Source organism: Vulpes vulpes, chromosome 14 (genome assembly GCF_048418805.1).
Source record: "Vulpes vulpes isolate BD-2025 chromosome 14, VulVul3, whole genome shotgun sequence".
Taxonomy (NCBI): domain Eukaryota; kingdom Metazoa; phylum Chordata; class Mammalia; order Carnivora; family Canidae; genus Vulpes; species Vulpes vulpes.
In genome coordinates, this window is record NC_132793.1 from 83486979 (window position 1) to 83510866 (window position 23888).

Consider the following 23888-nt stretch of genomic DNA (forward strand, 5'->3'; position numbering starts at 1 on the left):
CTCATTTTCACAATGTTCACTAACATAGTCTTTAAGTTTCCAAATATTCTGCATTCAAGGCAGCTTTTGATTTTCAAAATTCTGTTTTAAAGGTATATATGTATTACAGAGAGTTATACACCTTTACTGTTCTTAAATCATTCTCCAGTTGAACATTGAGCCAGAAGTGGTTGTTTTAAGAAAAATAAAAATTAGTGCAGTTCCTTAATATCAATAGCCTTTGTCAAAATGATAACTGGTAAATTTTAATGTTAAAATTAAAAGTAAAAGTTGTTTTTTAAAGGTAGGCTACCCTTGTATATTATATGTAAATGATAAAATATTATAGAACCACTTAATAGATACTCGAGAATAATAATCTAACAGATAATAACGGGACATTTTTAATTGTAGAGTTCATTTGCTTCAAATACCTATTTTTCAAATCATTCTTTTTCATGTTTGCATTTGACATCCTGATTCTAAATTACATTTATTGTAAAAAATAATATGTAGAAAAGCGTAAAGAAGAAAATAAGTCACTTGTAATCTCAAAAAAGATTTTTGCTAATTGTTGAGAGCAGGAAGGCCTAGTATAGTAGTTAAGAGCTTGTTGCCTGGATTAGAATCTCTGTCTACTATTTACTCATATTGAAAACAAGTATTGAATCTCTCATTATTTTGGGATCTTCATCTGTAAAATGGGAGTGATAATATTACTGGCCATATAAGACTGTTGTGCAAATGAAGTGAATTGGTAAATGTAAAGTGCTTAGAAGAGTGCCCTGGCACATAAGTGCTATATATTATTTTTGTGTTGTTGTTATTGAAATATTTTTGTTCTATACTGCCTGGGTTGTTTGGTTTTCAGGCAAGCTTGAAAAAAATTTTAGTACAAATAAAAGTAACAATAACAACAAAAGCTAGTAGGTATATGGTGTTATTGTACAGGGAATTCATCTAAGTGCTTCGCATGTGTTAATTTTTGCTTAATATATCATTCTCATTTTATAGATGAAATTAGCAGAAAGATAAAGCTACATGATTATGATTAATTATAGAACATTGCAGTAAATTATTTTGGCACTTGGGTGGGGAGCAGATTGGAGATTGGTGGAGATGGATAGACGTAATATTTTATTAATAATGAAGATAAAATTGTTTCAGTATCATACAAAGTGTCTTAGGTGTAGCTAAGACTATAACACATGGTCTCTGAATCCTGTAGAAATGACGCCAAATCCTTTAAAAGATATAATCACATTGATAATGGAGTCTGCTCTCATTTGTGAATATGAATGAGGAAGAACTATAGGATGCATAATTAAATACCAGTTAATTTTTTTTCACCTTGGAATGCATTATACTTTTGATATAAGCAGGTTTGTCTTTGTATTATAAGGGCATACATAAATATTGACTTATATTCCTTTAACACCTAGGCAGGTGGGAACTGGACGAAGGAAACTAGGAATGCGTTCCATGGCAATATGGGATGTTGGCGTGATGGGTAAACCACATTGGAGCTGACAATTCTATTTTAGTTCTCAGCATTCTTTATTTTCTGTGGCTTGAAACAGGTTTCCAACTGGAACTATTTTTCCCCAAGTTTATTTTCAAAACTTGGGACAGGCTGTAAAACCAGATAGTGAATCTTTTGTTCAGAGATCAAAGTTGTTTTAAAAGGTTGCAACATAATGTGTTATCTTAATAATATTGCCCACTCTAGAACTGTTACATATTTTTATTAAGCCTTCACATCTTTTTAGTATGAAGAATACTATCCCTTTTTTTTCTTTGCAGATGAGGAAACAGGCTTACTAGAGTTGCTTGCTAAAATTTTAAGTTTAAAAGTTAAGTGATAGTTGGAACTAGCAGAATGTTCTGTCTCAGTCTTCACAACAGTCTGTCACAAAAATAAGTTATCCTAATACAACTTGGCATAAAAAGGATTTTGTAAACATCAGAGACCACTGTTGTACGGGATATTTTTTAAAGCTAAAGATTTTAAATTCACAGTATTATAGAACCCAGAAGTTGAAGATACCTAAGATCATTTCAGCCTTTGTTCTTAAAACCTTTTTGACTGCAGTACCAAGTAAGGTATTTTGCATAGCATAGATACATATATGCGTATCTGTCAGTACATATAATTAGGTGCCATTACTATGTGGAATACTTTCTGACTTTCTCCCCTGATAGTTGGTTTGAAACCACTAAATGAATTGGGCTACCCCCTAACAAGTTGCAGATGGCAGTTTGAAAAACATTGATCTAGGACAACTGACTTGATTCATGAATTCATGAGATTTTTATTTTAGTTTTTATAGACCTCCAAGAATATCCAAACTTTACCTAAAGTCACTACTTTAGGACTGTAGTATAGTTATTTCAATGATGTTTGCATTGCTCAAATCCATTTTTAAAATCCTAGTTGTAATCATTAGGCATGAACAACTAGTTGTTGCAGTAATTGAACACCCTTAAATATTCTGTTCCTTCAAAGTTAAAGTTTTTTAACAGCCAAATGGCATTTAAAGTCAATGTATGTAGGAAATAACGCGGGTGATAGTGAGGGAATGCTGTTAGTAAATTTCAGATACATTAAAAAAGGGGGGGGGCAGTATAAATATTTCACATTAGAATTTAGTGTGGATTTTTCTGATCTCTTAGTGACTGAGATCAGTTATTATGTATCTTATTATTTCTGTAGACACAAATATTTGGTAGAGATTTGTAGTTGAAAAATGCTCAATACTAGGGTTTTTGATAACTGTTAGTAAGAAATTAAAAGTAAGGATATGAGCAAGCGTATGTCTCATCTGCTTTCAAAAAAAAGTGTATATGAGATGTGTTGTGTGATCCATTAAGTGGCAATTTATACTAAGCACTTGTAAGAGACCACAAATTGTTTCCCTATTTATTGTGGTTTTTTCTCTTAATTGAGGTTATTTTATTTATGGCTGATTGGATAATAGGACTTAATTCCTTAGTTTCTGTTCTATTAAACATAAAGAATTACTAGTGAACAAATTAGAAGTTATACTTCTATACTCCATTATTTTTTGTTGAAGTGATTTAGATTGAGTAGTCACTTATGTGTTTGGCTGTCATGACTTCTTTCCCTGTCCTAAACTTACAGCCCAGGTTTGTTATAAAGAAGTAACAAAATATCTAATTTTAATTTTCTACTGTATGTTAACTTCATGACAAATCAGTAGTTAGAAAGTAACCTTTTAATAATTCTATGCTGGCTTATTTTCTGTCTTATTTTTCCATTATCTGTGAGACTGAATCTTTGCCTTTACTGGCTTTTTACCAGTTTGCTTCCTGTTTCCATTTAAAACAAATCAAGTCAGTATCTTTTATTTGCTCCATAGCCCTACTCCTTATTTTTATTTTTTGCTTCTCCTTAGTTTTATTTTGCTTTCATCTTTAAACTGGCAGTCATCTTCTTTTCACTTTATCTTTTCACCACTAGCTAGAGATGATCGCTATGGAAAATCCTGCAGACTTGAAGAAACAGTTGTATGTGGAATTTGAAGGAGAACAAGGAGTTGATGAGGGAGGTGTTTCCAAAGAATTTTTTCAGCTGGTTGTGGAGGAAATCTTCAATCCAGATATTGGTAAATATTTTAGTGATATGATCATGATGTCATATCTTTTCAAATTAAGATTTACCAGGGTTTATAGGTATTCTCAGTTACAAAGAGCAATAATAGGTTTTGGTATGTATTTCTTGGAGTCACAGATAATGACTGAATGTGTGGGTTTGGGGGACTGATTTGCATTACTCGTTTATTCAAGTTCTCATTTAGATTACTTAGTCAAATATTTTACTACAGGAAACTATCTCTTAGGTAAATGAAACTGAAAACACTTTAAAATGGTATATTAGAACAATTGAAAGATTTCTTTGCTCTTTTTACTCTAAAACATTTCGTCACACTCCTACCATTTCTGAAACGAGTTTCATACAATAGTGGTCTTAAGAATGTTCAATGTCTCACAAGTGTATCATGCTCAAAGTTTGGAAATCTTGCCTGGTATCAAATTAAGTTTTTATTTGCTGCAGGATTTCTTGGATCTTAATATTATAACATTTTTACAAACTTTTTGAACTCCAGAACCCTTTTTCCACCCCACGTCTAATAACATTTGCTCCCAGAAATGTTTTTGATGAACAGTTCTGGAAAACACTAATGTACATATACCAGTCTGAAAGTGATGGATTTGAGTTTTATCGATGGACAAAGTAGAATGGGTATAAGACTGCAACTTCTTGGATAGTGTTCTTAACTGGGTCAATCTGAACTGATTGATTGGGTTCCTAAAATATAACCACTAACTTGGTTACTAGGTTTGCTGATTTTTAAAACTGAATGTATGGCAATTAATAGGAAAAGGATTCCATGAAAGGTACCGTCAGAATTGTGAAGAATGGCACGTAGAATAATGCATATGTCATTTCCATTAACCTGTGGATTCTCAGTGTGTACATTGGATTGACTTTTCTGTTATTAGGTGGTCATATATATGCATATATGTAAACAGAAGTAGACATGTTGAGTTCATAATATAAATATAGTTAAGGCTATATATTTTAGCTAGCATTTATTAATCAGAAGGCTATGAAATTTGTTCAGAGTAAACCTACAGACATCTAAAATCATGCCTTTTTTGAGAAAATTAATTTGTGAGCTTCATAGTTTTGGTAGACCTTAGATCTAGGTTCTTTTGTATCTCGACACATTAAACATTAGCTGTAAAGCATGCTTACGTTATATGCAGAAATACTTACAAGAGAAAAACATTCATTAAACAGTTCCACTTGATAGTAAGGTAATTGAAATGATAGCAGTTAAAACTATCAAAAGGAATATCTTAGAAGAGTCATCCTTTACAGTGCATTTCTTCCAGGGACTGGCAAAAATATGCCCAAGATGGAATCACTTTGAACCTTAAAGTTACTATCTTTGATATACAGAGATGAGGGTAATGACCTGTGTAATTTATATTCTGATTAATTTGTAGTGTATTGCTCTTGAGACCAAAGACATCTGTGTGATTTCATCAAATGTATTAATTAATTGTAATTATTTTTGACTGTTCTTAACTCTGTTAATAACAACTTTATAACTAAGTGAATTTTTTAGCACTTCAGTGAATCTTGTAACTTGGGCCTATAAAAAAAGTTTAGCTCTTAACTGTGAAATTCAGGGAACAATTGTATAATTTTCAAACTTCATTTCATGAACATTAACTTTCACGAGAAAATTCTAGTTTACTTTATACTGTTATGATCCAGGGGATATTTTACACTTCCTTTTGTATTTAACTTAATCTAAATGTGAAAATAAACATTTTTAAAGCTTTCAAAAATCATATAAATTGATGTACTTATGTGTCCTATTGATTTCTAAAGTTCTATTGGAAACTGCCCGTTTTTTCAGACCTAATTTTTAAAAAAATTTTTTAAGATTATTTATTTATTCATGAGATGTGGTGAGGCAGAGACATAGGCAGAGGGAGAAAGAGGCTCCCTGTGGCAACCCCCATGTGGGACTCAATCCCAGGACTCCCAAGATCAGGGCATCAGCAGATGCTCAACCACTGAGCCAAGATCAGAGCATCAGCAGATGCTCAACCACTGAGCCACCCAGGCTTCCCAGACCTAATTTTTAAAATATTTTCATTCAGTTACCCAGTAGCAACTGAAAAACATTTTAGTAAATTGAGAAAAGTCAGAAATTCATAAAATAACATATAACCTTTTCCTTAGATATTCTGTTCACCTAAAGGGAAGAAGGTAATTCTGCCTTAGTAATGGTATTCAGATAGGTAAAACCAAACATTCCTACTTTTTAAAATGAATGATACAAAAAAGATCTCCAAGCTCAGGTTTTAAATAGCGAAGGCCATGTGAAATTGAAAGAAGACTACAGATACAGACTACTTTTGTTTTACATACGGGCTCATAATTAATGTGTGTATTAAATAGTTTTGTGTTTTAGATATAATCTGACTTGACCAAATTTACATAGGCTTACATGCTTGGCTTTATCTGACTTTGTCAGAAAGGTGCTAGAAAAACTTCATGGGATCATTGTACAGTTTTGAAAAAACAAAAACTTCCTTGAAATTAAAAATTGTTTTTTGAAAACAGCACATATAGATTAAATCTGTGTTAATAAGTTTTTATAAAGCTTTTTTCCCTTCAATTTTACATTTATTTTTCTATCATATCATTTGTATGAATACAAATTAATTTATCATTTGTATTAGTAGGAGATAAGAGAACTTGAATTTAGTGAACATTTTCCCTAACTTCTTGGAAAATGCAACCGAAATTGCTTTATTGCCACTACATACAAGTTTGTGTAATTATTTTATATTTATATTTGTATCGTTTATCAGTCTTTAATATTACTGTATTTTTTAAATCATTTTTTATAGGTATGTTCACATATGATGAATCTACAAAATTATTTTGGTTTAATCCATCCTCTTTTGAAACTGAGGGTCAGTTCACTCTGATTGGCATAGTGCTGGGTCTGGCTATTTACAATAACTGTATACTGGATGTACATTTTCCCATGGTTGTCTACAGGAAGCTAATGGGGAAAAAAGGAACTTTTCGTGACCTAGGAGACTCTCACCCTGTAAGTCTGCTATTTTTTTATTTGATGTTGTAGATTTTATTTAAACGTAAAACTATGGTTTATGTAAAAAAGTTTTCATTTGGAATTATTTTCATTTGTTAATATTATACCTAGTAAGATACAGTTGTTTTAATTTGTTGAAGTACCATGGACACTAAAAACTCAAAGGAGAAATTTATTGTAACTATCAGCAAGCAGATTTTGTAGTATTGATACTGTAGAAAAGGGCTTTTAAACATGTTGTTTTGGTTTTTTGGTTTTCGGTGTGGGATTTTTTTTTTTTTTCTTTTATAAATGAAACCACATGAGATCGCCAGGTGAAATCAGAGCTACTCTGGATAAGGGGCTTGGTGGCTACAGTTAGTATGTCTGTTTCTGTCTCCAACCCCTCCATTACTGTTAGACACCTCTGAGGTTCTCTCATAGGAGCACAGTGTAAAATCCATTGCTAAATCAATGCTGTGGTTTTCTTAGCAGAGAATTGGACAGATCAGTGACTGTCAATGTCAATCTTTCTGTATTGTAAACTATTTGAGGGACAGAAGAGATACTTTCTATGCTTCAGGGTTTTTGTTTTTTCTTTTTTGTTGTTGTTTGTTGTCTGTGCTTTAGTTCTTATTGTCTTTTTTTTTCTTCCTAAGAAGAGGGAAACTTGTATTTTATAGTTTTGTGGTAGCCTAATTTTTCATTTCTGGTTGTTAGGTCCTCTATCAGAGTTTAAAAGATTTATTGGAATATGAAGGGAATGTGGAAGATGACATGATGATCACTTTCCAGATATCTCAGACAGACCTCTTTGGTAATCCCATGATGTATGATTTAAAGGAAAATGGTGATAAAATTCCAATTACAAATGAAAATAGGAAGGTAATAAGTGTTTAATATCATCGTTTCTTTATTAACAGTTTTAAAGCATATATGCTTGTAATTTTTAAAGGAGTATCTAAACTAGTTCATACAGAAAATCAAGAAATTAGGTAATCAAATTCTTATAAGTGAAAGCCACAGTTTTCTAAATCTTTGGTGTAAGCTGGTATGAGTCTGTAGTTGGGCTTAAACTTGCCCTTTTTATTTTTAAGAAAAAGGACAGGAGTAGGAGATAGTGACACAATGTGGCTGTAATAAAAAGCAGAAACAAAGTATTTATGATACTGAACTGTACAGGGGAGAGAAACAAGGACCTCATGATTAGGATCCTTATCACCCAACAAATTATCATTGCCTTTAATGTGTGTGTGTATATATATATATATATATATATATGACTTAAAAATACTAGTGAAAAGTGTTTTTTAAGTTAGATACATGTTTTCTGTAAGCATCTGGAAACAGAGGGGAATAACCCAGAACGTGACAGGAAACTTAAGATAAACTATATAGTAAACCTTTAAAAAACATAGTTTTATAATATAATTTTTGATAAAATATTATAATCTCTAAGTTAGGATACAAAATGCATTTAGCGTTTATGATTTAGTACCAACATCTTTATCAAGTAAAACACCAACATTTTGGCTGAACTGATTAACAGTAGGCAACTTCCCAAATATTCTAGCATAAACAATATGAGGCGTCCTGGTTTGCTCCGATCTAGTACATTGCAGTTGTTCGTTTTGCAAATAGATATATACATGATTTAAATGGCTCTGTGTTCACACACCTGGTTGACGGACTCAAAATTGTATTGATGCCTGCTTTTGTATTCAGTCTTACTAAATATAAAATCAAAATTGAAACACATATAATTAGTTTATGTACATGGCCTTTTAGAGTTCGATATTTGCTATTGCAGAGAGCTGTGAAATTGTTAAAGGTACAGACATACCTTGTTTTATTGTACTTTACTGCACTTTGCAGATGTTGCATTTTTTTATACATTAAAGTTTTATGGCAACCCTGTATTGAGCAAATCTGTCAGCACCATTTTCTAACAGCATTTGCTCACTCTGTGTCTCTTTGTCACACTTGTTTAATTCACATTTTTCAAACTTTTTCATCATTATTGTATTTATTATGATCTATGCTCAATGACTCTGACTCATTGAAAACTCAAAATGATGGTTAGCAATTTTTAGCAATATTTTAAAAATTAAGGTACATACATTTTTTGAGACATACTATTATTACAAACATCAGTTACAGTGTAGTGTAAACATAACTTTTCTATGCACTGAGAAACCAAAAACTTCATTTGACTCGCTTTATTGCAGTATTCACTTTATTGTAATGAACTGAAACCAGCCTCACAGTATCTCTGAGGTATGCCTGTATTTTCTTTTCTATGTGTAAAATATGAATCTTTAAAAATATTCATGAATGTTTATTCCTTCTCTGGGAAAATAAAAACAAGCTATGCAGCCCAGTATCTTGTTGTGTTTTACTTGTATAGTATGTTATAAGAAGTTCTTGTGGTTAATGTTTTCTGCAGGAATTTGTCAATCTCTATTCTGACTACATTCTCAATAAATCAGTAGAAAAACAGTTCAAAGCTTTTCGGAGAGGTTTTCATATGGTGACCAACGAATCTCCTTTAAAGTATTTATTCAGACCAGAGGAAATTGAATTGCTTATATGTGGAAGCCGGGTAAGAAAACAAAGTGTCTGAAAAACACCCTATTGTTTGTAATGGTGTGATATATATGTTAAGACATATTTTCTTGAATTTGCAGAATCTAGATTTCCAAGCACTAGAAGAAACTACAGAATATGACGGTGGCTATACCAGGGACTCTGTTCTGATTAGGTGAGGTACTTAATTCTTAAAAGGAAGATGAAATTCATCAAAGGGGTGTGTACTTCATGCTTTAGACCTTCATCTCTAGGTATTACTTAGCACATAAGCAAACTCACAAATTCTTAATCTATATTAGAAGTGTATTTATAATATCACCAATTTTTATTATTATGATTCATTTCTTGAATGAAGTGTTTTATGTAAGTCACATGTTTTATTCTGCATTTGGGGTATAAATGACCTAACATTCCTAGTGATTCTGATTAGCATGTGCTTACGCTTACTGCTGGTTCGAAAATGATGAAAATCATCTCTGAAAGTTTCTCTTTTCTTTTGAACCCTGTGTTAGTGAGCTGTTATTCTTGACCCTATTTGAAGTACCCTTTGTGTGAAATTTACATTCTTTTATTTAATCTTTATAATCAGATGCCAAGGTACATATTAGCATTTGTTTTACACCTGAAGAAACTGAGCCCCAGATTTTCACAGAAAAATGTAGAGATTCCCAATCTTAAGTGCTTCCAAACAGATGCTGTTCAATACCATACTATCTCCTTTTCTGTACTATACTATTCAATCTTAAAAGACAGACTTCTTCCTCCCTTGTGGAGATTGGTAAACGGGGACAAAGGTGCTTTTTTGTTGCCTACTAGTGGGATAAGTTGAGGAATGCAAACATGACTTCTGGAGGTTGTTTCTGAAGGTAATTGCTCTAAGATTACAATATGTGAACACCAGAATTGAGTATCAGCTGTATCTAGAGATGAATAACATTTTATATTACATTATTTTTCTGTTATTTTATTCTTCCTGCTATGTAGGAGGATACTTGTATTTCTTCTTTTTTAGTACACCTGAAGTCATTTCTAGTAGCAATTATATAACTAAGCAACTGCTAATAGCTACTTACCTGAAGTTTCAGATTGACACATGAAAAGGTTGAGGACAAGATAAAACCTCACTGTGAGTCCCAAGGACTTCACAGTAGTATATGTTAGTGATGTTAATCACAGATAGGTTTGTAGCCTCTTAGTTTTTCTTTGAGAATAGTTGGAAATATTTTGTGTGTTCTTTATAGAGAAATTATTTTTTAAAGTTTTTATTTCTAGCTTATAACATAATTCCTACTTGATACTTAAGATCATATGTTAATGTGTGATTTGAAAGGCAAATGAAAAGATGGGTGTAGTAGCTTCCAAATCATTCTCACCATTAACGGTATTCTTAAAACCTTTTTAAACAAAATTCAAACTTCTTATTTTGTCAACATATATAAGAAAATATTCATTGATTAAATAGAATCTACAACTACTAGAAAGTTGAAGACTTAGAATAGTTATTATAATACCAGGAAAAAATTGGCGATATTGTTATCTTGGTTGATATTTATTTCATTTTAAGTGTTCAGACGTTATTGAATTGAAATGAATAAAACATTTTGAAACTGTTTAATACATTTAAGCTAAAAATTAGTAGCTTAACACTTGATGTAATAGAAAAAAACCAATAAAGGTATTTTAGTTTTTATTGTTAAAAATATAATTCTATTACAATTGTTACCACTGATAAAGTTAATGAAAATAAATTTTTCAAAAACAACTAAATGTAAAACATGAACATTTAAGAGTCTAGCATTAATAAAAATAAAGCGTTAAATGTTGACTCTCAAGGAAGTTTTTGTGTATATGTTTTCTAGTTGCTGATAAAGCTCTCCCTGATTTCATTTACTAAGAGACTTAGAGGTATCTTTTTAAATGGCCCTCCTTAGTGTTTTGGGGTGAGAGTCAAGGACTACTGCAGTTTCTTTGTAGTTGATACTGACTTTCTATTTAAAAGGCTTGATCAAGCAACACCTGGGTGGCTCAGTCAGTTATGCATCTGCCTTCAGCTCAGGTCATGTCCCAGAGTCCTGGATCAACCCTCACATCGGGCTCCGAGCCTCCTCCTCTCTCTCACTCTTGCCTGCTGCTCCACCTGCTTGTGCTCTCTCTCTCTCTCTCTCTCTCTCTCTCTGTGTCAAATAAATAAAATCTTATTTAAAAATTAAAAAAAAAATTAAGACTTTATCAAATTCAGATTTAATTATCTTCTCCCCACAGTTAATGTGATTCATTTCATTGAATTTTTCCATATTATATCAGCCTTTTATTTCTAGATAAACCTTACTTAGCCGTGTGGTCTATTAGTTTATAAATGTGTTGCTCTTTTATTTTACTAACATTTTAAGGTCTGTATTCATGAGGAATATTGACCTATAATTACCTTTTTTATACACATCAGGCTTTTGCTACCCTTGTAGTGAGTTGTAAAAGAAAACTGTTCCTTATTTTCAGAAATACTTGCGTAAGATTGGTATTTTTTTCCTCTTAAATATTTGTTCAAATTTACCAGAGGAGACTATCTGGGCCCTGGACATTTCTTTGTTGAAAGTTTTGTTCTTTGGAGTTTTTAAAAATTTTATTTGGAAATAACTGTAGATTATTGGAATTTTCTTTTAAAGTATAGGTTGGTCCTGTAATAGCCTTTCTACTTTCCCACAGTGGTAACATTTTGCATAACTATAGCGCAGTTTCAAATTCAGGAAGTTGATATTGGTTCATCCTGTAGATCATATTCAGATTTCATCAGTGGTTAGGCCCTTATTTCTATGTACGTTCAGTTCGTGTACTTGGATCACATTGTATAGATTCAGATAACCACTGTCCTCATCTTAGTGTACAACTTTTTCATCACCAGAAGGGTCTGTGCTGCTCTCCCTTTCTAGGCATACTTTGCACCCCAGCATGATTACCTTGAGATCCATCAAAATTGTCACATGAATCAGCTAGTCATTCCCTTTTATTGCTGTGTGTAGTATTGCATGGCATACATGTACCAGATTTGGTTTAACCATTCAACTGCTAAAGGACACGGGTTATTGTCAGATTTGGCTATTAGGAATAAAGCTACTAAACATTTAAGCACAGATTTTTGTGTGAACATAAGTTTTCATTTCTCTGGTATAAATGCCCAGGAGTGCAATCCTGGGTCATATGATAAGTACATGTTTAGATTTCTAAGAAACTGCTAAATTATTTTCCAGAGTCCCTGTACCATTTTTCATTTCCCTGGGGTATATGAATGATCCAGTTTCTCCATATTATTGCTAGCATTTGTTGGTGTCAAAATTGTTAACTTTATCCTTTCTCCTAGATAGGTTGTGATGTACCTCATTGTGCTATAATTTGAACTACCCTTGATGGCTATAATGTGGAATATTTTTTCATGTACTTATTTGCCATCTATATATTATTTTTGGTGAAATGTCTGGGGTTTTTTATTGTTGAATTTTGAGTTCTTCATAATTTTTAGTCCTTTTTGAGGTATGTGCCTTGCAAGTACATTCTCCTACTCCTGTAGCTAATCTTTTCATCTTAACAGAATCTTTGCATAGCAGAAGGTTTTCATTTTGATTAACCTTGATTTTTCTTTTATGGATCATGTTTTTGGTAAAGTCAAATCTAAGATTCTTGGCCAGCCTTAGGTCCTAAAGATTTTTTTTTCCTAAAATTTTTTACAGTTTTACATTTTATATTGAAGTGTGTCCATTTTGAGTTAATTTTTATATAACATTTGAGATTTAAGTCAAGATTCACTTTTGGCCTATGGATGTCCATATGTTCCCATATAATTTATTGAAAAGGCTATCCTTCCTTTACTGATTTGTTTTTGCATCTTTGTCAAAAATCAGTGTATAATGTTTATATAAATCTTTTTCTCAATTCCCTATGCTATTCCCTTGATCTGTGTTTCTATCCATCCCTCTGCCAATACTGCACTGTCTGTATTACTATAGGTAAATGGTAAACATTAACATCAGGTAAGAGTGCGAATGAAAGATTTCTTGTCTTTTCCATATTTTAGCTACTCTTTGCTTTAACATACAAATTTTATATTCACTTTGACTATGCTTAAAAAAAAAAACCTTGATGAAATTTTGATAGGAATTACATTAAGATCAAATTGGGGAGAACAGACATTTTTACTAAGTTCACTGTCCAACCTATGAATACAGTATAATTCGTCATTTATTTAGGTCCTTTTATTAAAATGGCATTGTATTTTTTAATTTTGGTTCCCACATGTTGTTAGTATACAGGAATATGATTGATTTTTTTTTTACATGTTGATCTTCTATTTTGGACTTTGATCTTCACTTATTTTAGAAGGTTTTTTAGTTTTTTTTTTTTTTTGAGACCTCTTGGGGTTTTCTTTGTAGACAGTCATGTCATCTGTAAATAGGGATAGTTTTGCTTATTTTTAAGTTTGTATGCCTTTTATTATTTTCTTCCTGCCTTATTTATGCTAAAACTTTTAGCACTGTGCTAAATAAGAGTAGTTAAAGCAAAAGCCTTGAATTGTTCCTGAATTTAGGAGAAAGCATTTATCTTTATCTCTTAAGTTTCATATTAGTGTAGTTGGTGCTCTACAAATTCCAGAGGTTCCAACCTCTGTACCTTGTGGGTTTGTTTTTTTTTTTTTCTTTTTTTTGTCTGCTTGTTTTGTTTTATTGTCTTTTGTTTCTTAAGATTTCATTTATTTATTTAGGAGAGACACAGAGAGCGAGGCAGAGACATAGGCAGAGGGAGAAGCAGGCTCCATGCAGAGAGCCTAATGTGGAACTCGATCCCAGGACTCCAGGATTATGCCCTGGGCCGAAGGCAGACGCTAAACCACTGAGCCACCCAGGGAAGCCCCCCTATACTTTGTTTGTTGAGCTTTGCTGTGAACAGGCTTTTGGCTTTTTGTCAGATGTTTTTTCCACATCTGTTGCTAGAAGCATGGTTTTCTTTATTCGCTATTTGATACAGCACATTGCATTAATGGATTTTCCATTATTGAACCAATGTTCCATATCTCAGTCATTTCCATTTAGTTCATTGTCACATTTGATGTGGTAATGGTGGTTGATTATTTTTGTGTCTTGAGTTCATGAGATATACTGGCCTATAGTTTTTGTCTTTTTTTTATGTTGTCTTGGTCTGGTTTAAACATTAGGATTAATTCTGGCCTCGTAAAAAGTTGGGAAGTGTTCTATTTGTAGGAGAGATTGTGTTAAGGTGGTACTAATTGTTTCTTAAATGTTTCGTGGAATTCTCCAACGAAATCATTTGGGCCTGGAAATTTCCTTTCTTTTTGGGAGAATTTGAAATTCAGTTTCTTCAGTGTTTATAATACGATTAAGATATTCTTTCGTACTGGGTGGGTTATGGTAGTTTGTGTTATTCAAGGAGTTGATCTATTTTATTTAAGTAGTCAAATTTATGTGTGAAGAGTTCATAATATTCCCTTCTTATCCTTTTGATGTCTGCAGGTCTGAACTGATCATACCCTTTTTTATTCCTCATAGTGGTAATTATGGTTTTTTTTTAACTTGTTAGTCTTTGTTGAGAGATTTGAAATTATTGATTATATTGAAAAGCTAGCTTTTTATTTCTCTGTTCTTATTTTCAATTTCATTGATTTCTGCTCTTTATTAGTTTCTTCCTTTGTTTTGGTTTATTTTGCTCTTCTCATTCTAGCTTACTGAGGAGAGAAACAGTGATTGGTTTGAGACCTTTCCTCTTTTCTAATGTAAGCATTTAGTGCTTTAAATTTTATTCTCATTATTGCTTTAGCTTATATCCCATATGTTTTGATATGTTGTGTTTTTCTTTTTTTTCATATCTGTATTTTTTAAAATGTATTTTGAGACTTTTTCTTTGTTAAACAAAATTATGTTTAATTTCCAGGGTTTTTGGATATTTTCTTCTTTCTTCTCATTTATTGATTTCTAGTTTGATTCTTTTATAGTCAGAGAACTTATTCTTGCATGACTGTCAATACTTTTGAATTTGTATATTCTCTGTTGGTGGGTGGAATGTTTGGTGATTGTTAATTTAGATTTTGTTCATTGATGATTTTGTAGATTTTGTGACCAGTAGTTCTGTCAGTCACTCAGAGAGAGGGGTGTTGAATGCTCCATACTGGTGGGTGTGTCCATTCCTCCTTTCAGGTCTATCAGTTTTGACTTTATGTATTTTGAAGATCTTTTGATTGGTGCATAAACCTTGAGCCTCAGTATGTCTTTTTGATAGATTGATCATTTATCATTATGTGGTGTGGTTCTCCGTCTACTGATTTTCTTTCCTCCAGAATCTATTATTTGTCTGATCTATTAATCTTCTTTTACCATTTTTTTTAAATATTTTTTTAAAGATTTTATTTATTTATTCATAGAGAGAGAGAGGCAGAGACACAGGCAGAGGGAGAAGCAGGCATCATACACAGAGCCCGATGTGGGACTCGATCCAAGGTCTCCAGGAGTTGCCAGGATCACACCCTGGGCTGCAGGCGGTGCTAAACCGCTGCGCCACGGGGGCTGCCCTTACCATTTTTTTTTAATTAAACTTCTTATTGTGAGATAATTCTAGATTGGTATGCAGTTGTAAAAAAATCACACAGAGACTCTGTGTACACTTTATCATATTTCACTTAGTAGCAAATTTTTATAAAACATTAGTTACAATATCACAAGTAGGATACAGTCAAAATTCAGAAAAGTTCAATCACCACAAGAATTCCTCCTGTTGCTTTTCTATATTCCGTCAAACCCATATATCTATAGCTTTTCACTATGCCCACTCTGGTCCTTAACCCCTGACAACAACTAATCTGTTGTCTGTTTCTTTAATTTTGTCATTTCAAGAATGTGAAATAAGTGAATCACACCTAATATGTCACATTTTGGGATTTGCCAATGTTTTTTAGCCATTTGCCTGTTGAAAAACTTCATGTTTGTTCCTCATTTGGAGCTGTTATGAATAAAGTTGCTATGAATAATCACATGTAATTTATTTGGTAAACACAAATTTTCGTTTCTCTAAATGCCAAGAATGCACTTAATTGTTTTTTACTATTGAATTTGAGAGTTCTGATACTTTTCTCTTACTCCTTTTATCTCTGTCACGTTTTGCTTCATGTATTTTGAGGCTCTGTCATTTGGTACATATCTTGCATTCTTTCTTTCTTTCATTTATTTTTTTTGTACATACCCATTTATAGTCATTATGTCTTATTGGTGGATTGGTCTTTTTATCATTACATAAAGTCCCTTTTTTTAATTTGTGATTTTCTTTGCTCTAAATCTAATATGAATATAACCATTCCTGGTTTATTTTTAAATGTTTGCATGATATCTTTTTTCTGATGTTTTATTCTCAACCTATCTGTTGCTGAATTTGAAATGAGTTTCTTAGAAATAGCATGTAGTTGAGTCCTTTTTTTCCATCCACTCTGTCTGCCTTGTAATTGATAGTTAGAAAATTCCTATTTAAGGTAATTATTGATACATTAGGGCTTATGTCTACCATTTCATGTTTGCTGTTTCTCCTTTATCATTTTGTTTCCATGGGTTATCTTGTTACTTGAACGTTTTTTTAGGATTCCGTCTTGATTTACTTCTAGTGTTGTTTGGGTTGTATGGTTTAGTATAGTGTTCTTCCTGTTTGCTGTGGTACATTACATTGTACACATGTGAAAGTGGATCAGCATCTCCTCTCTTCCAATGAAGTATGGAAACCTTGCTTTTTTTTTTTTTTTATATAATTTTTTTTTAATTTTTATTTATTTATGACAGTCACAGAGAGAGAGAGAGAGGCAGAGACACAGGCAGAGGGAGAAACAGGCTCCATGCACCGGGAGCCTGACGTGGGATTCGATCCTGGGTCTCCAGGATCACGCCCTGGGTCAAAGGCAGGCGCCAAACCGCTGCGCCACCCAGGGATCCCGGAAACCTTGCTTTCAATTAGGTTTCTTTCCCCACTTTTAAATATTGTTGTGAATATTAATACTGTTATAATTTTTATGTCAGTCATCACATAGGATTTACAAAATTCATGAGAATTTTGTTGTGTATACCTGTATTTCTGCTATTTCAATTCTTCCCTTTTGCTTTAAGAGTCTTTTATGAATTCTCTTAGTCATTCTTCAAAGACAGGTCTACTAATGGCAGATTCTTTTAGTTTTCCTTTGTTTGGGGATGTCTTTATTGCTGAAGAGTAGTTTTGTTTATGCCATTGGGATTTGTTCAGCTTCTTGGATTTGTGGGTTGTTTGTTTATTTTTTTTTGCCCAACATGGAAAATTTTGGGGCACTGTTTCTTCAAATATTTTTTCAGCCCCAGTGTCTCTCCTTTCTTTCTGACCTTCTAGTAGTACCCGTGTTCAGTCATTTATCATCATTACACATGCACCTGAGACTGGTTTGATTTTGGTTTTTGGTGTTTGTTTTTTCTTTTGTTTTCTAGTTTTCTCTAGTTCGGTTTTTTTTTTTTTTTTATCCTCTGTCTTCTTTACTATTGAGCCTATCCAGTATTTTTCTCTATGTTTTTCCAGTTCTATAATTCACATTTGGCTCCTTTTTAAAAATAATTGCTGTTTCTTTCCTGAGATTTTTCTCTTGTTTCATTTCTGAAACAATAGAGCTTGTAATTGTAAAATCATTTTTATGATGAATGCATTAAAATCCTTGTGAGATAATTCCAACATATCCTGTTCATCTCAATGTTGACACCACTTGTTTCTTGTTCTTTCATGTTGTAATTTGGCTTGCATCCTAGACATTGTGTCTGTTAGGAGATCCTGGGTCCTGTTTACATTATTTTACTTTAGTAGGCAATCATCCTATTCAAGTGTAACACACGGGTCGTAGCATACTTTTTGTGGGTTGTGGTTCCAGAGACAATTTTAGTTTTCAGAGCCTTTGCGGCACTATCCTGCTTTGCTTTATGTATCTTATTCCATGAGGGCTCCCACTGATCCATGATGGTGTTGCTTGAGGGAGATGAAATGAACAGCTTCTCCATGCAGACATGTGTGGTATCTTAGCCTCCCATGGGTGGAGAGTTCTTGCTGCGCTCAGTGCCTTTTGTGGCAGATAAATTAGGCCCGAGTTGCCGGCCATTCACGGTCCCTCGGCTAGGAGGGATTCTGGGTCCCTACGAGAAAGACGAGCACTTACCAGGCCAGGACCAATTGTGGCAGAAAAACCCTCCCAGCTGTGACTCTGGGTTGAGAAAGAAAGTCTCAAGTATGACTTATTTTCTTCTTGTTCAATTTAAGTTTATCTTCTGTTTTTGTGGTACTATCATTGTGCTTCATTTATCCTGTGGTTCCTCTAGTTCAGTTTTAGTTTCCTCCATCTGATATGATTTCTTTTCTTTGTATTTCTAGTTATCCCCTGCTCCTGTCATACCTTTCAAGATCTTTTCTTCAGTTTTAGTTATGTTTCTGACTTAATTGTCCTTTCATAGCCTCTACTGTGACTTAAAATTTTTTTTACCTTAATTTGAAATCTGTTTACAGTTTTCATGTGTTTTGTTGGCAGATCTTTGGCGCACTTTTATTCTCTATAAAGACATGATTCTTGCGTGCACACACACACTATTCCTCTCTAGTAACTCTGTGTGTGATCCTTTTCTGTTGCTCTCTTTTTTTCCTTTTTTTAAAGTCAGATGAGTTTTCTCATGCTTAGAAGAGGAAGAGATAGGCCAGAGCAGCTTTTTCATGCTTAAAGAAGGCTCTGTGCATTTTGTTTTTGCAAAATGTTTTTTTTTTTTTTACAGGTACATATATGAGGCTGCCTTTTTTTTTTTTTTTTTTTTTTTTTTTTTAATGAAGCCTTTTCTGAAACTGCCTATTCTACTCTCCCACCTTTATTAGAATTTTCCTAGGCCTTTTTATTCTTGATTTGGTCATTTTGGACCTTATTTCCAGCAGGTTCTCCTCAGTTCTGGAAGGGAATTTTGGTGTTCCAGGGCTTTAAGGACCCAGAACTCTTTACTGTATCATGCTCCCCTTGCATTTAGCTACAAACTGGATAACTCTCTCTTTTGGCTGCCTTCTCATATTGGCCTGGGCTTTCCAGCAGGTTGATGATGGTTTTGAGGTTCCCTGTTCCCTGAGCTGTAAGAAACACAGTTGCCTTCTTTTTGCTTCTACACCCACTGACAGAGATACCAACCAGGTATTCTAGCCGTGTCAAGTGGTGTTTTTCTGTTCATTTACGTGGAAGGATTTATGGGGCGATATCTTGTCACCTGGTTTTGAAGGTGTATCTGTAGGTCTTCCATTTTCCCATCCAGTTAGCTCTGGGTTTATCCAAAAGATTAGGAAGATTGAAAAGAAAAGCAAAAACAAAGTAATTGTGTCATCGCCACCATCATTGTCCCAAAACCTCTTATCTTTCTTATGATTTTTTGTATCTATTAGTATCCTTACCTGAATCCATTGTTTCATTGGAGGTTGCAAAATGGTGATTTGGAAAAAATTTCTTTTTTTTTTTTCATTCTACCTGCTGTTCTTTTTCCTCATCAGTGGCTGCTATTTGATTACTATGTAAAATAGTTTTACTGAAAAGGCACAATAAAATGTAATTAAATAATTTTAGATTAAGGAGTTAATGTAATAGTTTGAATAGTGACAATTGAGTTTGGATTTTGGTTAGTTGTTTTTTTTTTTTTTTTTTTTTTCCGAATACTGTTATGAACTCATAGATTTTTTATATATTGAATGTTTTTCACAATCATTAATCTTCATGATATTGAAACTACTTAGCTTTGATATGCTCTTAACATCACCTCATTACATTTTGAAATTTTGAGCTCACTTTGAGCATTTTTAACTCTAGGCCTGAAATAAACCATTTTCATAAGAAATTATTGGGGAATGTCATTTTTAAAAGTCAGTTTGGAGTACAAGGTGTGACCTTTGTTATTAAATACTAGTGCATTTTCCAGGGGACAGTGTGTGAGGAACAACTTTTTCAATATATCCTGGAAATCACCCCATATCAGTGTAGAGATATCTTCCATGTTCTTTTGTATGGCTAAATACTGTCATTGTGTGGAAGCAGTATAGCTTATTAATATCCACGGACATGATGTTTATTTTTACTGTTTTGGTATGAGATGTCACAATGAGTTATCTCATACATGGATTATTCCATATATATGTGTATATATATATATATATATATATATATATATATATCTTTTTCTTGTTCTATTTCTGATCTCTGTCCCTAGTAGAAATTTTGATCATACTGCTTTTTTTTTTTTTTTTTTTTGGTCACCTTAGAAATTAACCTTCTGTTTCCAAGTTTATTTTGCATATTTCTTGAGTATATTTGAGTATTCTTATTTCTGTTTCAGATTTGTTCATTTTTGAGTTTTGTATTTCTGATTAATGGTTTTCTTTGCTATCTGCTGTTGCATTTTCTCTTCAAGTTGGAATATGGGAATTACAGGTTTTCCATTCTTTATGATCAAATTTTTCAAGTATATTTTTTTCTGCTAGAAAATACAGCTGCTTATTTGCTGAACTTGTTTCATTATATCTTTTTTTGGATTTTGGATTTTGATTTTCCCATTTATGTTTCTGTTGATTTAGTTTTTCTGGACCTGGTATTAGTAGATCTCATGGTAGAGTGGAGAGAAGTTTAAGTGGCTTTAGTGGTCTCTTGATGGAATGGTCCCCTCTTTTGCTCTTACAGTAAGAGTAGTTTCTTTAATACATGGTTATTTGGCCTAGCATCTTCTGATTCTTTAATTCCATCTTGTTTACTTAGGGCCTCTTTGATTAGCTGCTTCCATCCCTTTCATCCCTTTGTAGCCAGAGCTGCTTTGAGGGGACACCTGTCTCCCAAGGTGTTCCTCATCACTTCGAGGCATAATGCCTACCTGTCACTTCTACCCTAGTACTTTGCCCAGGCCCTTCCTTTTAGCCACCTTGTTGCCAGGGCTCTTATCTGTCCTTAGTTGTTCACACTCTTGGGGTAGAGCTCTGCCCTTCTGGGGTGAACTCTAACCGGTATTATTATGCACACCCTCCTCTTCCATATTGCTCCTGTAGGACTCTGCTAGTTCAGGCTCAGGTATTCATGCTCTCAACTTATGTGTCAGTTGGGAGTTTGCCACTCTGTTCCTAGTTTTAATCTAAACTTAAGTTATGGGTGTTTTTATTGGATTTTTCGCTGCTTTTTAATCTGCATAAGTTTTAAGAGAGGTAGATGGAATGTGATTCATACATATGACTTAGGTAGAAATACAGAAGCCTCTTTTTCAGTTTTCTGAATAGTTGCATTCCTAATAAATAAAGAATATAAACAGACTGGTCAGGGTCCTGTCTCTCTGCCTGCGTCTGATTCAGTTAGGATTCAGAGCCCTCCTACAGTGTGAGAAAACCTGATTACCACTCATTTGTAGGGCAGCTCTGCGACCCTGACAGAAGCTCTGGTATACAGGAGACTTATTTTTTCTTGTCAGCACCCAAAAGGAGTGATCTAGACTATGGAATGATTTTGTCCTCCTGAAAGAGGCACCTGGATATTCCATGTCTTACTTCGTGTGATTATGATATAGTTCTCTATTGTTTCTCTAGGTGAATGAGAGGTTTGCCAGAACTAAGGGGTGGGGGAGGATGTTAGAATGTCAGGGAAAAGAAGTAGAAAGACATTGAAGAGAGCCGAGAAATCTAATAAAGCTGCTAGCTCATGTCAGAAGAATTGGCATTGTACCAACAAAAATGCCTGCATTTTAATAATAGAAATTGTATACTGGAATACTAGAATATCAAAAACTAGAATTATAATTACACATGTAGTAAGTGTGATATATTCTCTGCTAAGATTCCGGAAAGAGCTTTTCAAATAAATATTAAAATTATCCTTTGACTAAGTAATATTGTCAATTTTTTTCTGAAATCTTGAAATTTTTTTAGCTGAGAATTAGTGTATATGTTAAATTTATGGATACATCATTATTCAAACAAGCAAGCCAAGATTGCTCTTAATGTACTGCATTTTGTTTTTGGTGTGAGTATAACAAGCATCATTATAACAACATGACTTTTATCACATAGATTTTGGGAATGCCAGGGACTAAATCATTCTCTTAAAATAATTGCATATAGCAGAAATATCAGAATTATCCCCCATCCGCACTTCTACAGTACACAAAATCAAAAGTGTTCTAGTTTATTTTTTAAAAGTATGCTTTTGGATTAGTACTATTAGACGTGTGTTTCTCTGTATTTTGTCCTTAATCTGTATCACCTTTTCCAGCCAAAATCTTGTATTTTCAATTCGCAGGATTTGGGTTTTGGATTTGGTCTTTTGTTTGCTGCTGATTATGTATTATGAGTATACCATAGTTTATATAATTACTTCCTGTTGTTGGACACTTAGGTTTATCAGTTTTTACCATTCTAAATAATGCAGCAGTGGATTACTCTTATATGTTTTTAAGTGTTTCAGTAAGATTAATTAGTATAAGTAATTTGTAGATCCTTGATTACCAGGAATGAATGTTCAGGGTTTCTGATATTAATTTCCAAGTTATCTCTGTAATATGGTTTTAATAAATCATAAACTCTTATTAGTGCTAGTTATAAATGAATGCCAAACTAAAATCAGTATTCTGTCTTTTCTCAGAGAGTTCTGGGAAATCGTTCATTCATTTACAGATGAGCAGAAAAGACTCTTCTTGCAGTTTACAACAGGCACAGACAGAGCACCTGTGGGCGGACTAGGAAAATTAAAGATGATTATAGCCAAAAATGGCCCAGACACAGAAAGGTAATTATTAATTTTTTTGTAGTTTTACATAGAATTATCCAAATCACATGAAATATTAGTTCAGAGAGTATTTTTCTATTACTGTTTGAGGAAATTTTTAACACACTGGCCTAGTTCAAAACTGTTACAGAGCTCACTTGATTTAAAGTTTTGCAAATTGATATGATTCAATTTTTAGTTCATAATTTTTAAATTCAAGACCTTATTATGTATTCTACTTAAAAATGCTTGAATTGAGGCTTGGAAAATTGTTCAGCACTAGGTTTCGTAATCTTAACATTTGAATCCAATTTCATAATCTTGGCATTTAATTTGTTCTCTATTATATAAGTTAATGTTTTTGTTGAGTAAGGATCATTCATGAACAGTAGCATATTTGAGGGTTTAAATATATAGAAATACATAGAAATGTCTGTGCCTCCCTTTATTTCTATTAGCATTCCACATTATTTGATGTATTATTTGATGACTTTAATGTAAATTTGTTTATATTTGTTATTAAGTCATTTATATAACATATTGCCAAGAATATTTCTAACTGGCATTAAAGAACACAGACTTTGAAATCTTAAAAACCAAATTTGGGTATTCTCTCCACTTTAGAGTAAATTTACTTCTCAGTGATGTCAGCTCTGTAGTGGGAATAATGATAGGTTTATTGTTAGATTTAGTTAAGTGGGATCTAACAGTTAAATACCTGAAACAATGTCTGGTTTGTCATAATTCAGTGGATACAATATGTTATCATCAGTCATCACCATCTTCATTATCATCAGTATTGAGTAATACATAAGATAAAGACAAACTGATACTTGATAGCTGTACACAAAAAGCAAAAAGTTTGAGTTGCATTAACGTGT

General features: G+C 33.0%; 1 protein-coding gene across 11 annotated transcripts in view; it reads left to right on the forward strand.

Moving 5' to 3' along the window:
• Positions 1–23888, forward strand: part of UBE3A (ubiquitin protein ligase E3A) — a 102250-nt gene that overhangs the window by 72583 nt on the left and 5779 nt on the right. For all 11 annotated transcript variants that reach the window (XM_072737033.1, XM_072737034.1, XM_072737032.1 and 8 more), the window contains 6 exons: positions 3461–3605; positions 6436–6641; positions 7344–7508; positions 9070–9225; positions 9311–9384; positions 22885–23028. In XM_072737033.1, coding sequence (XP_072593134.1) covers positions 3461–3605; positions 6436–6641; positions 7344–7508; positions 9070–9225; positions 9311–9384; positions 22885–23028 — 890 coding nt within the window. The remainder of the gene's footprint in view (positions 1–3460; positions 3606–6435; positions 6642–7343; positions 7509–9069; positions 9226–9310; positions 9385–22884; positions 23029–23888) is intronic.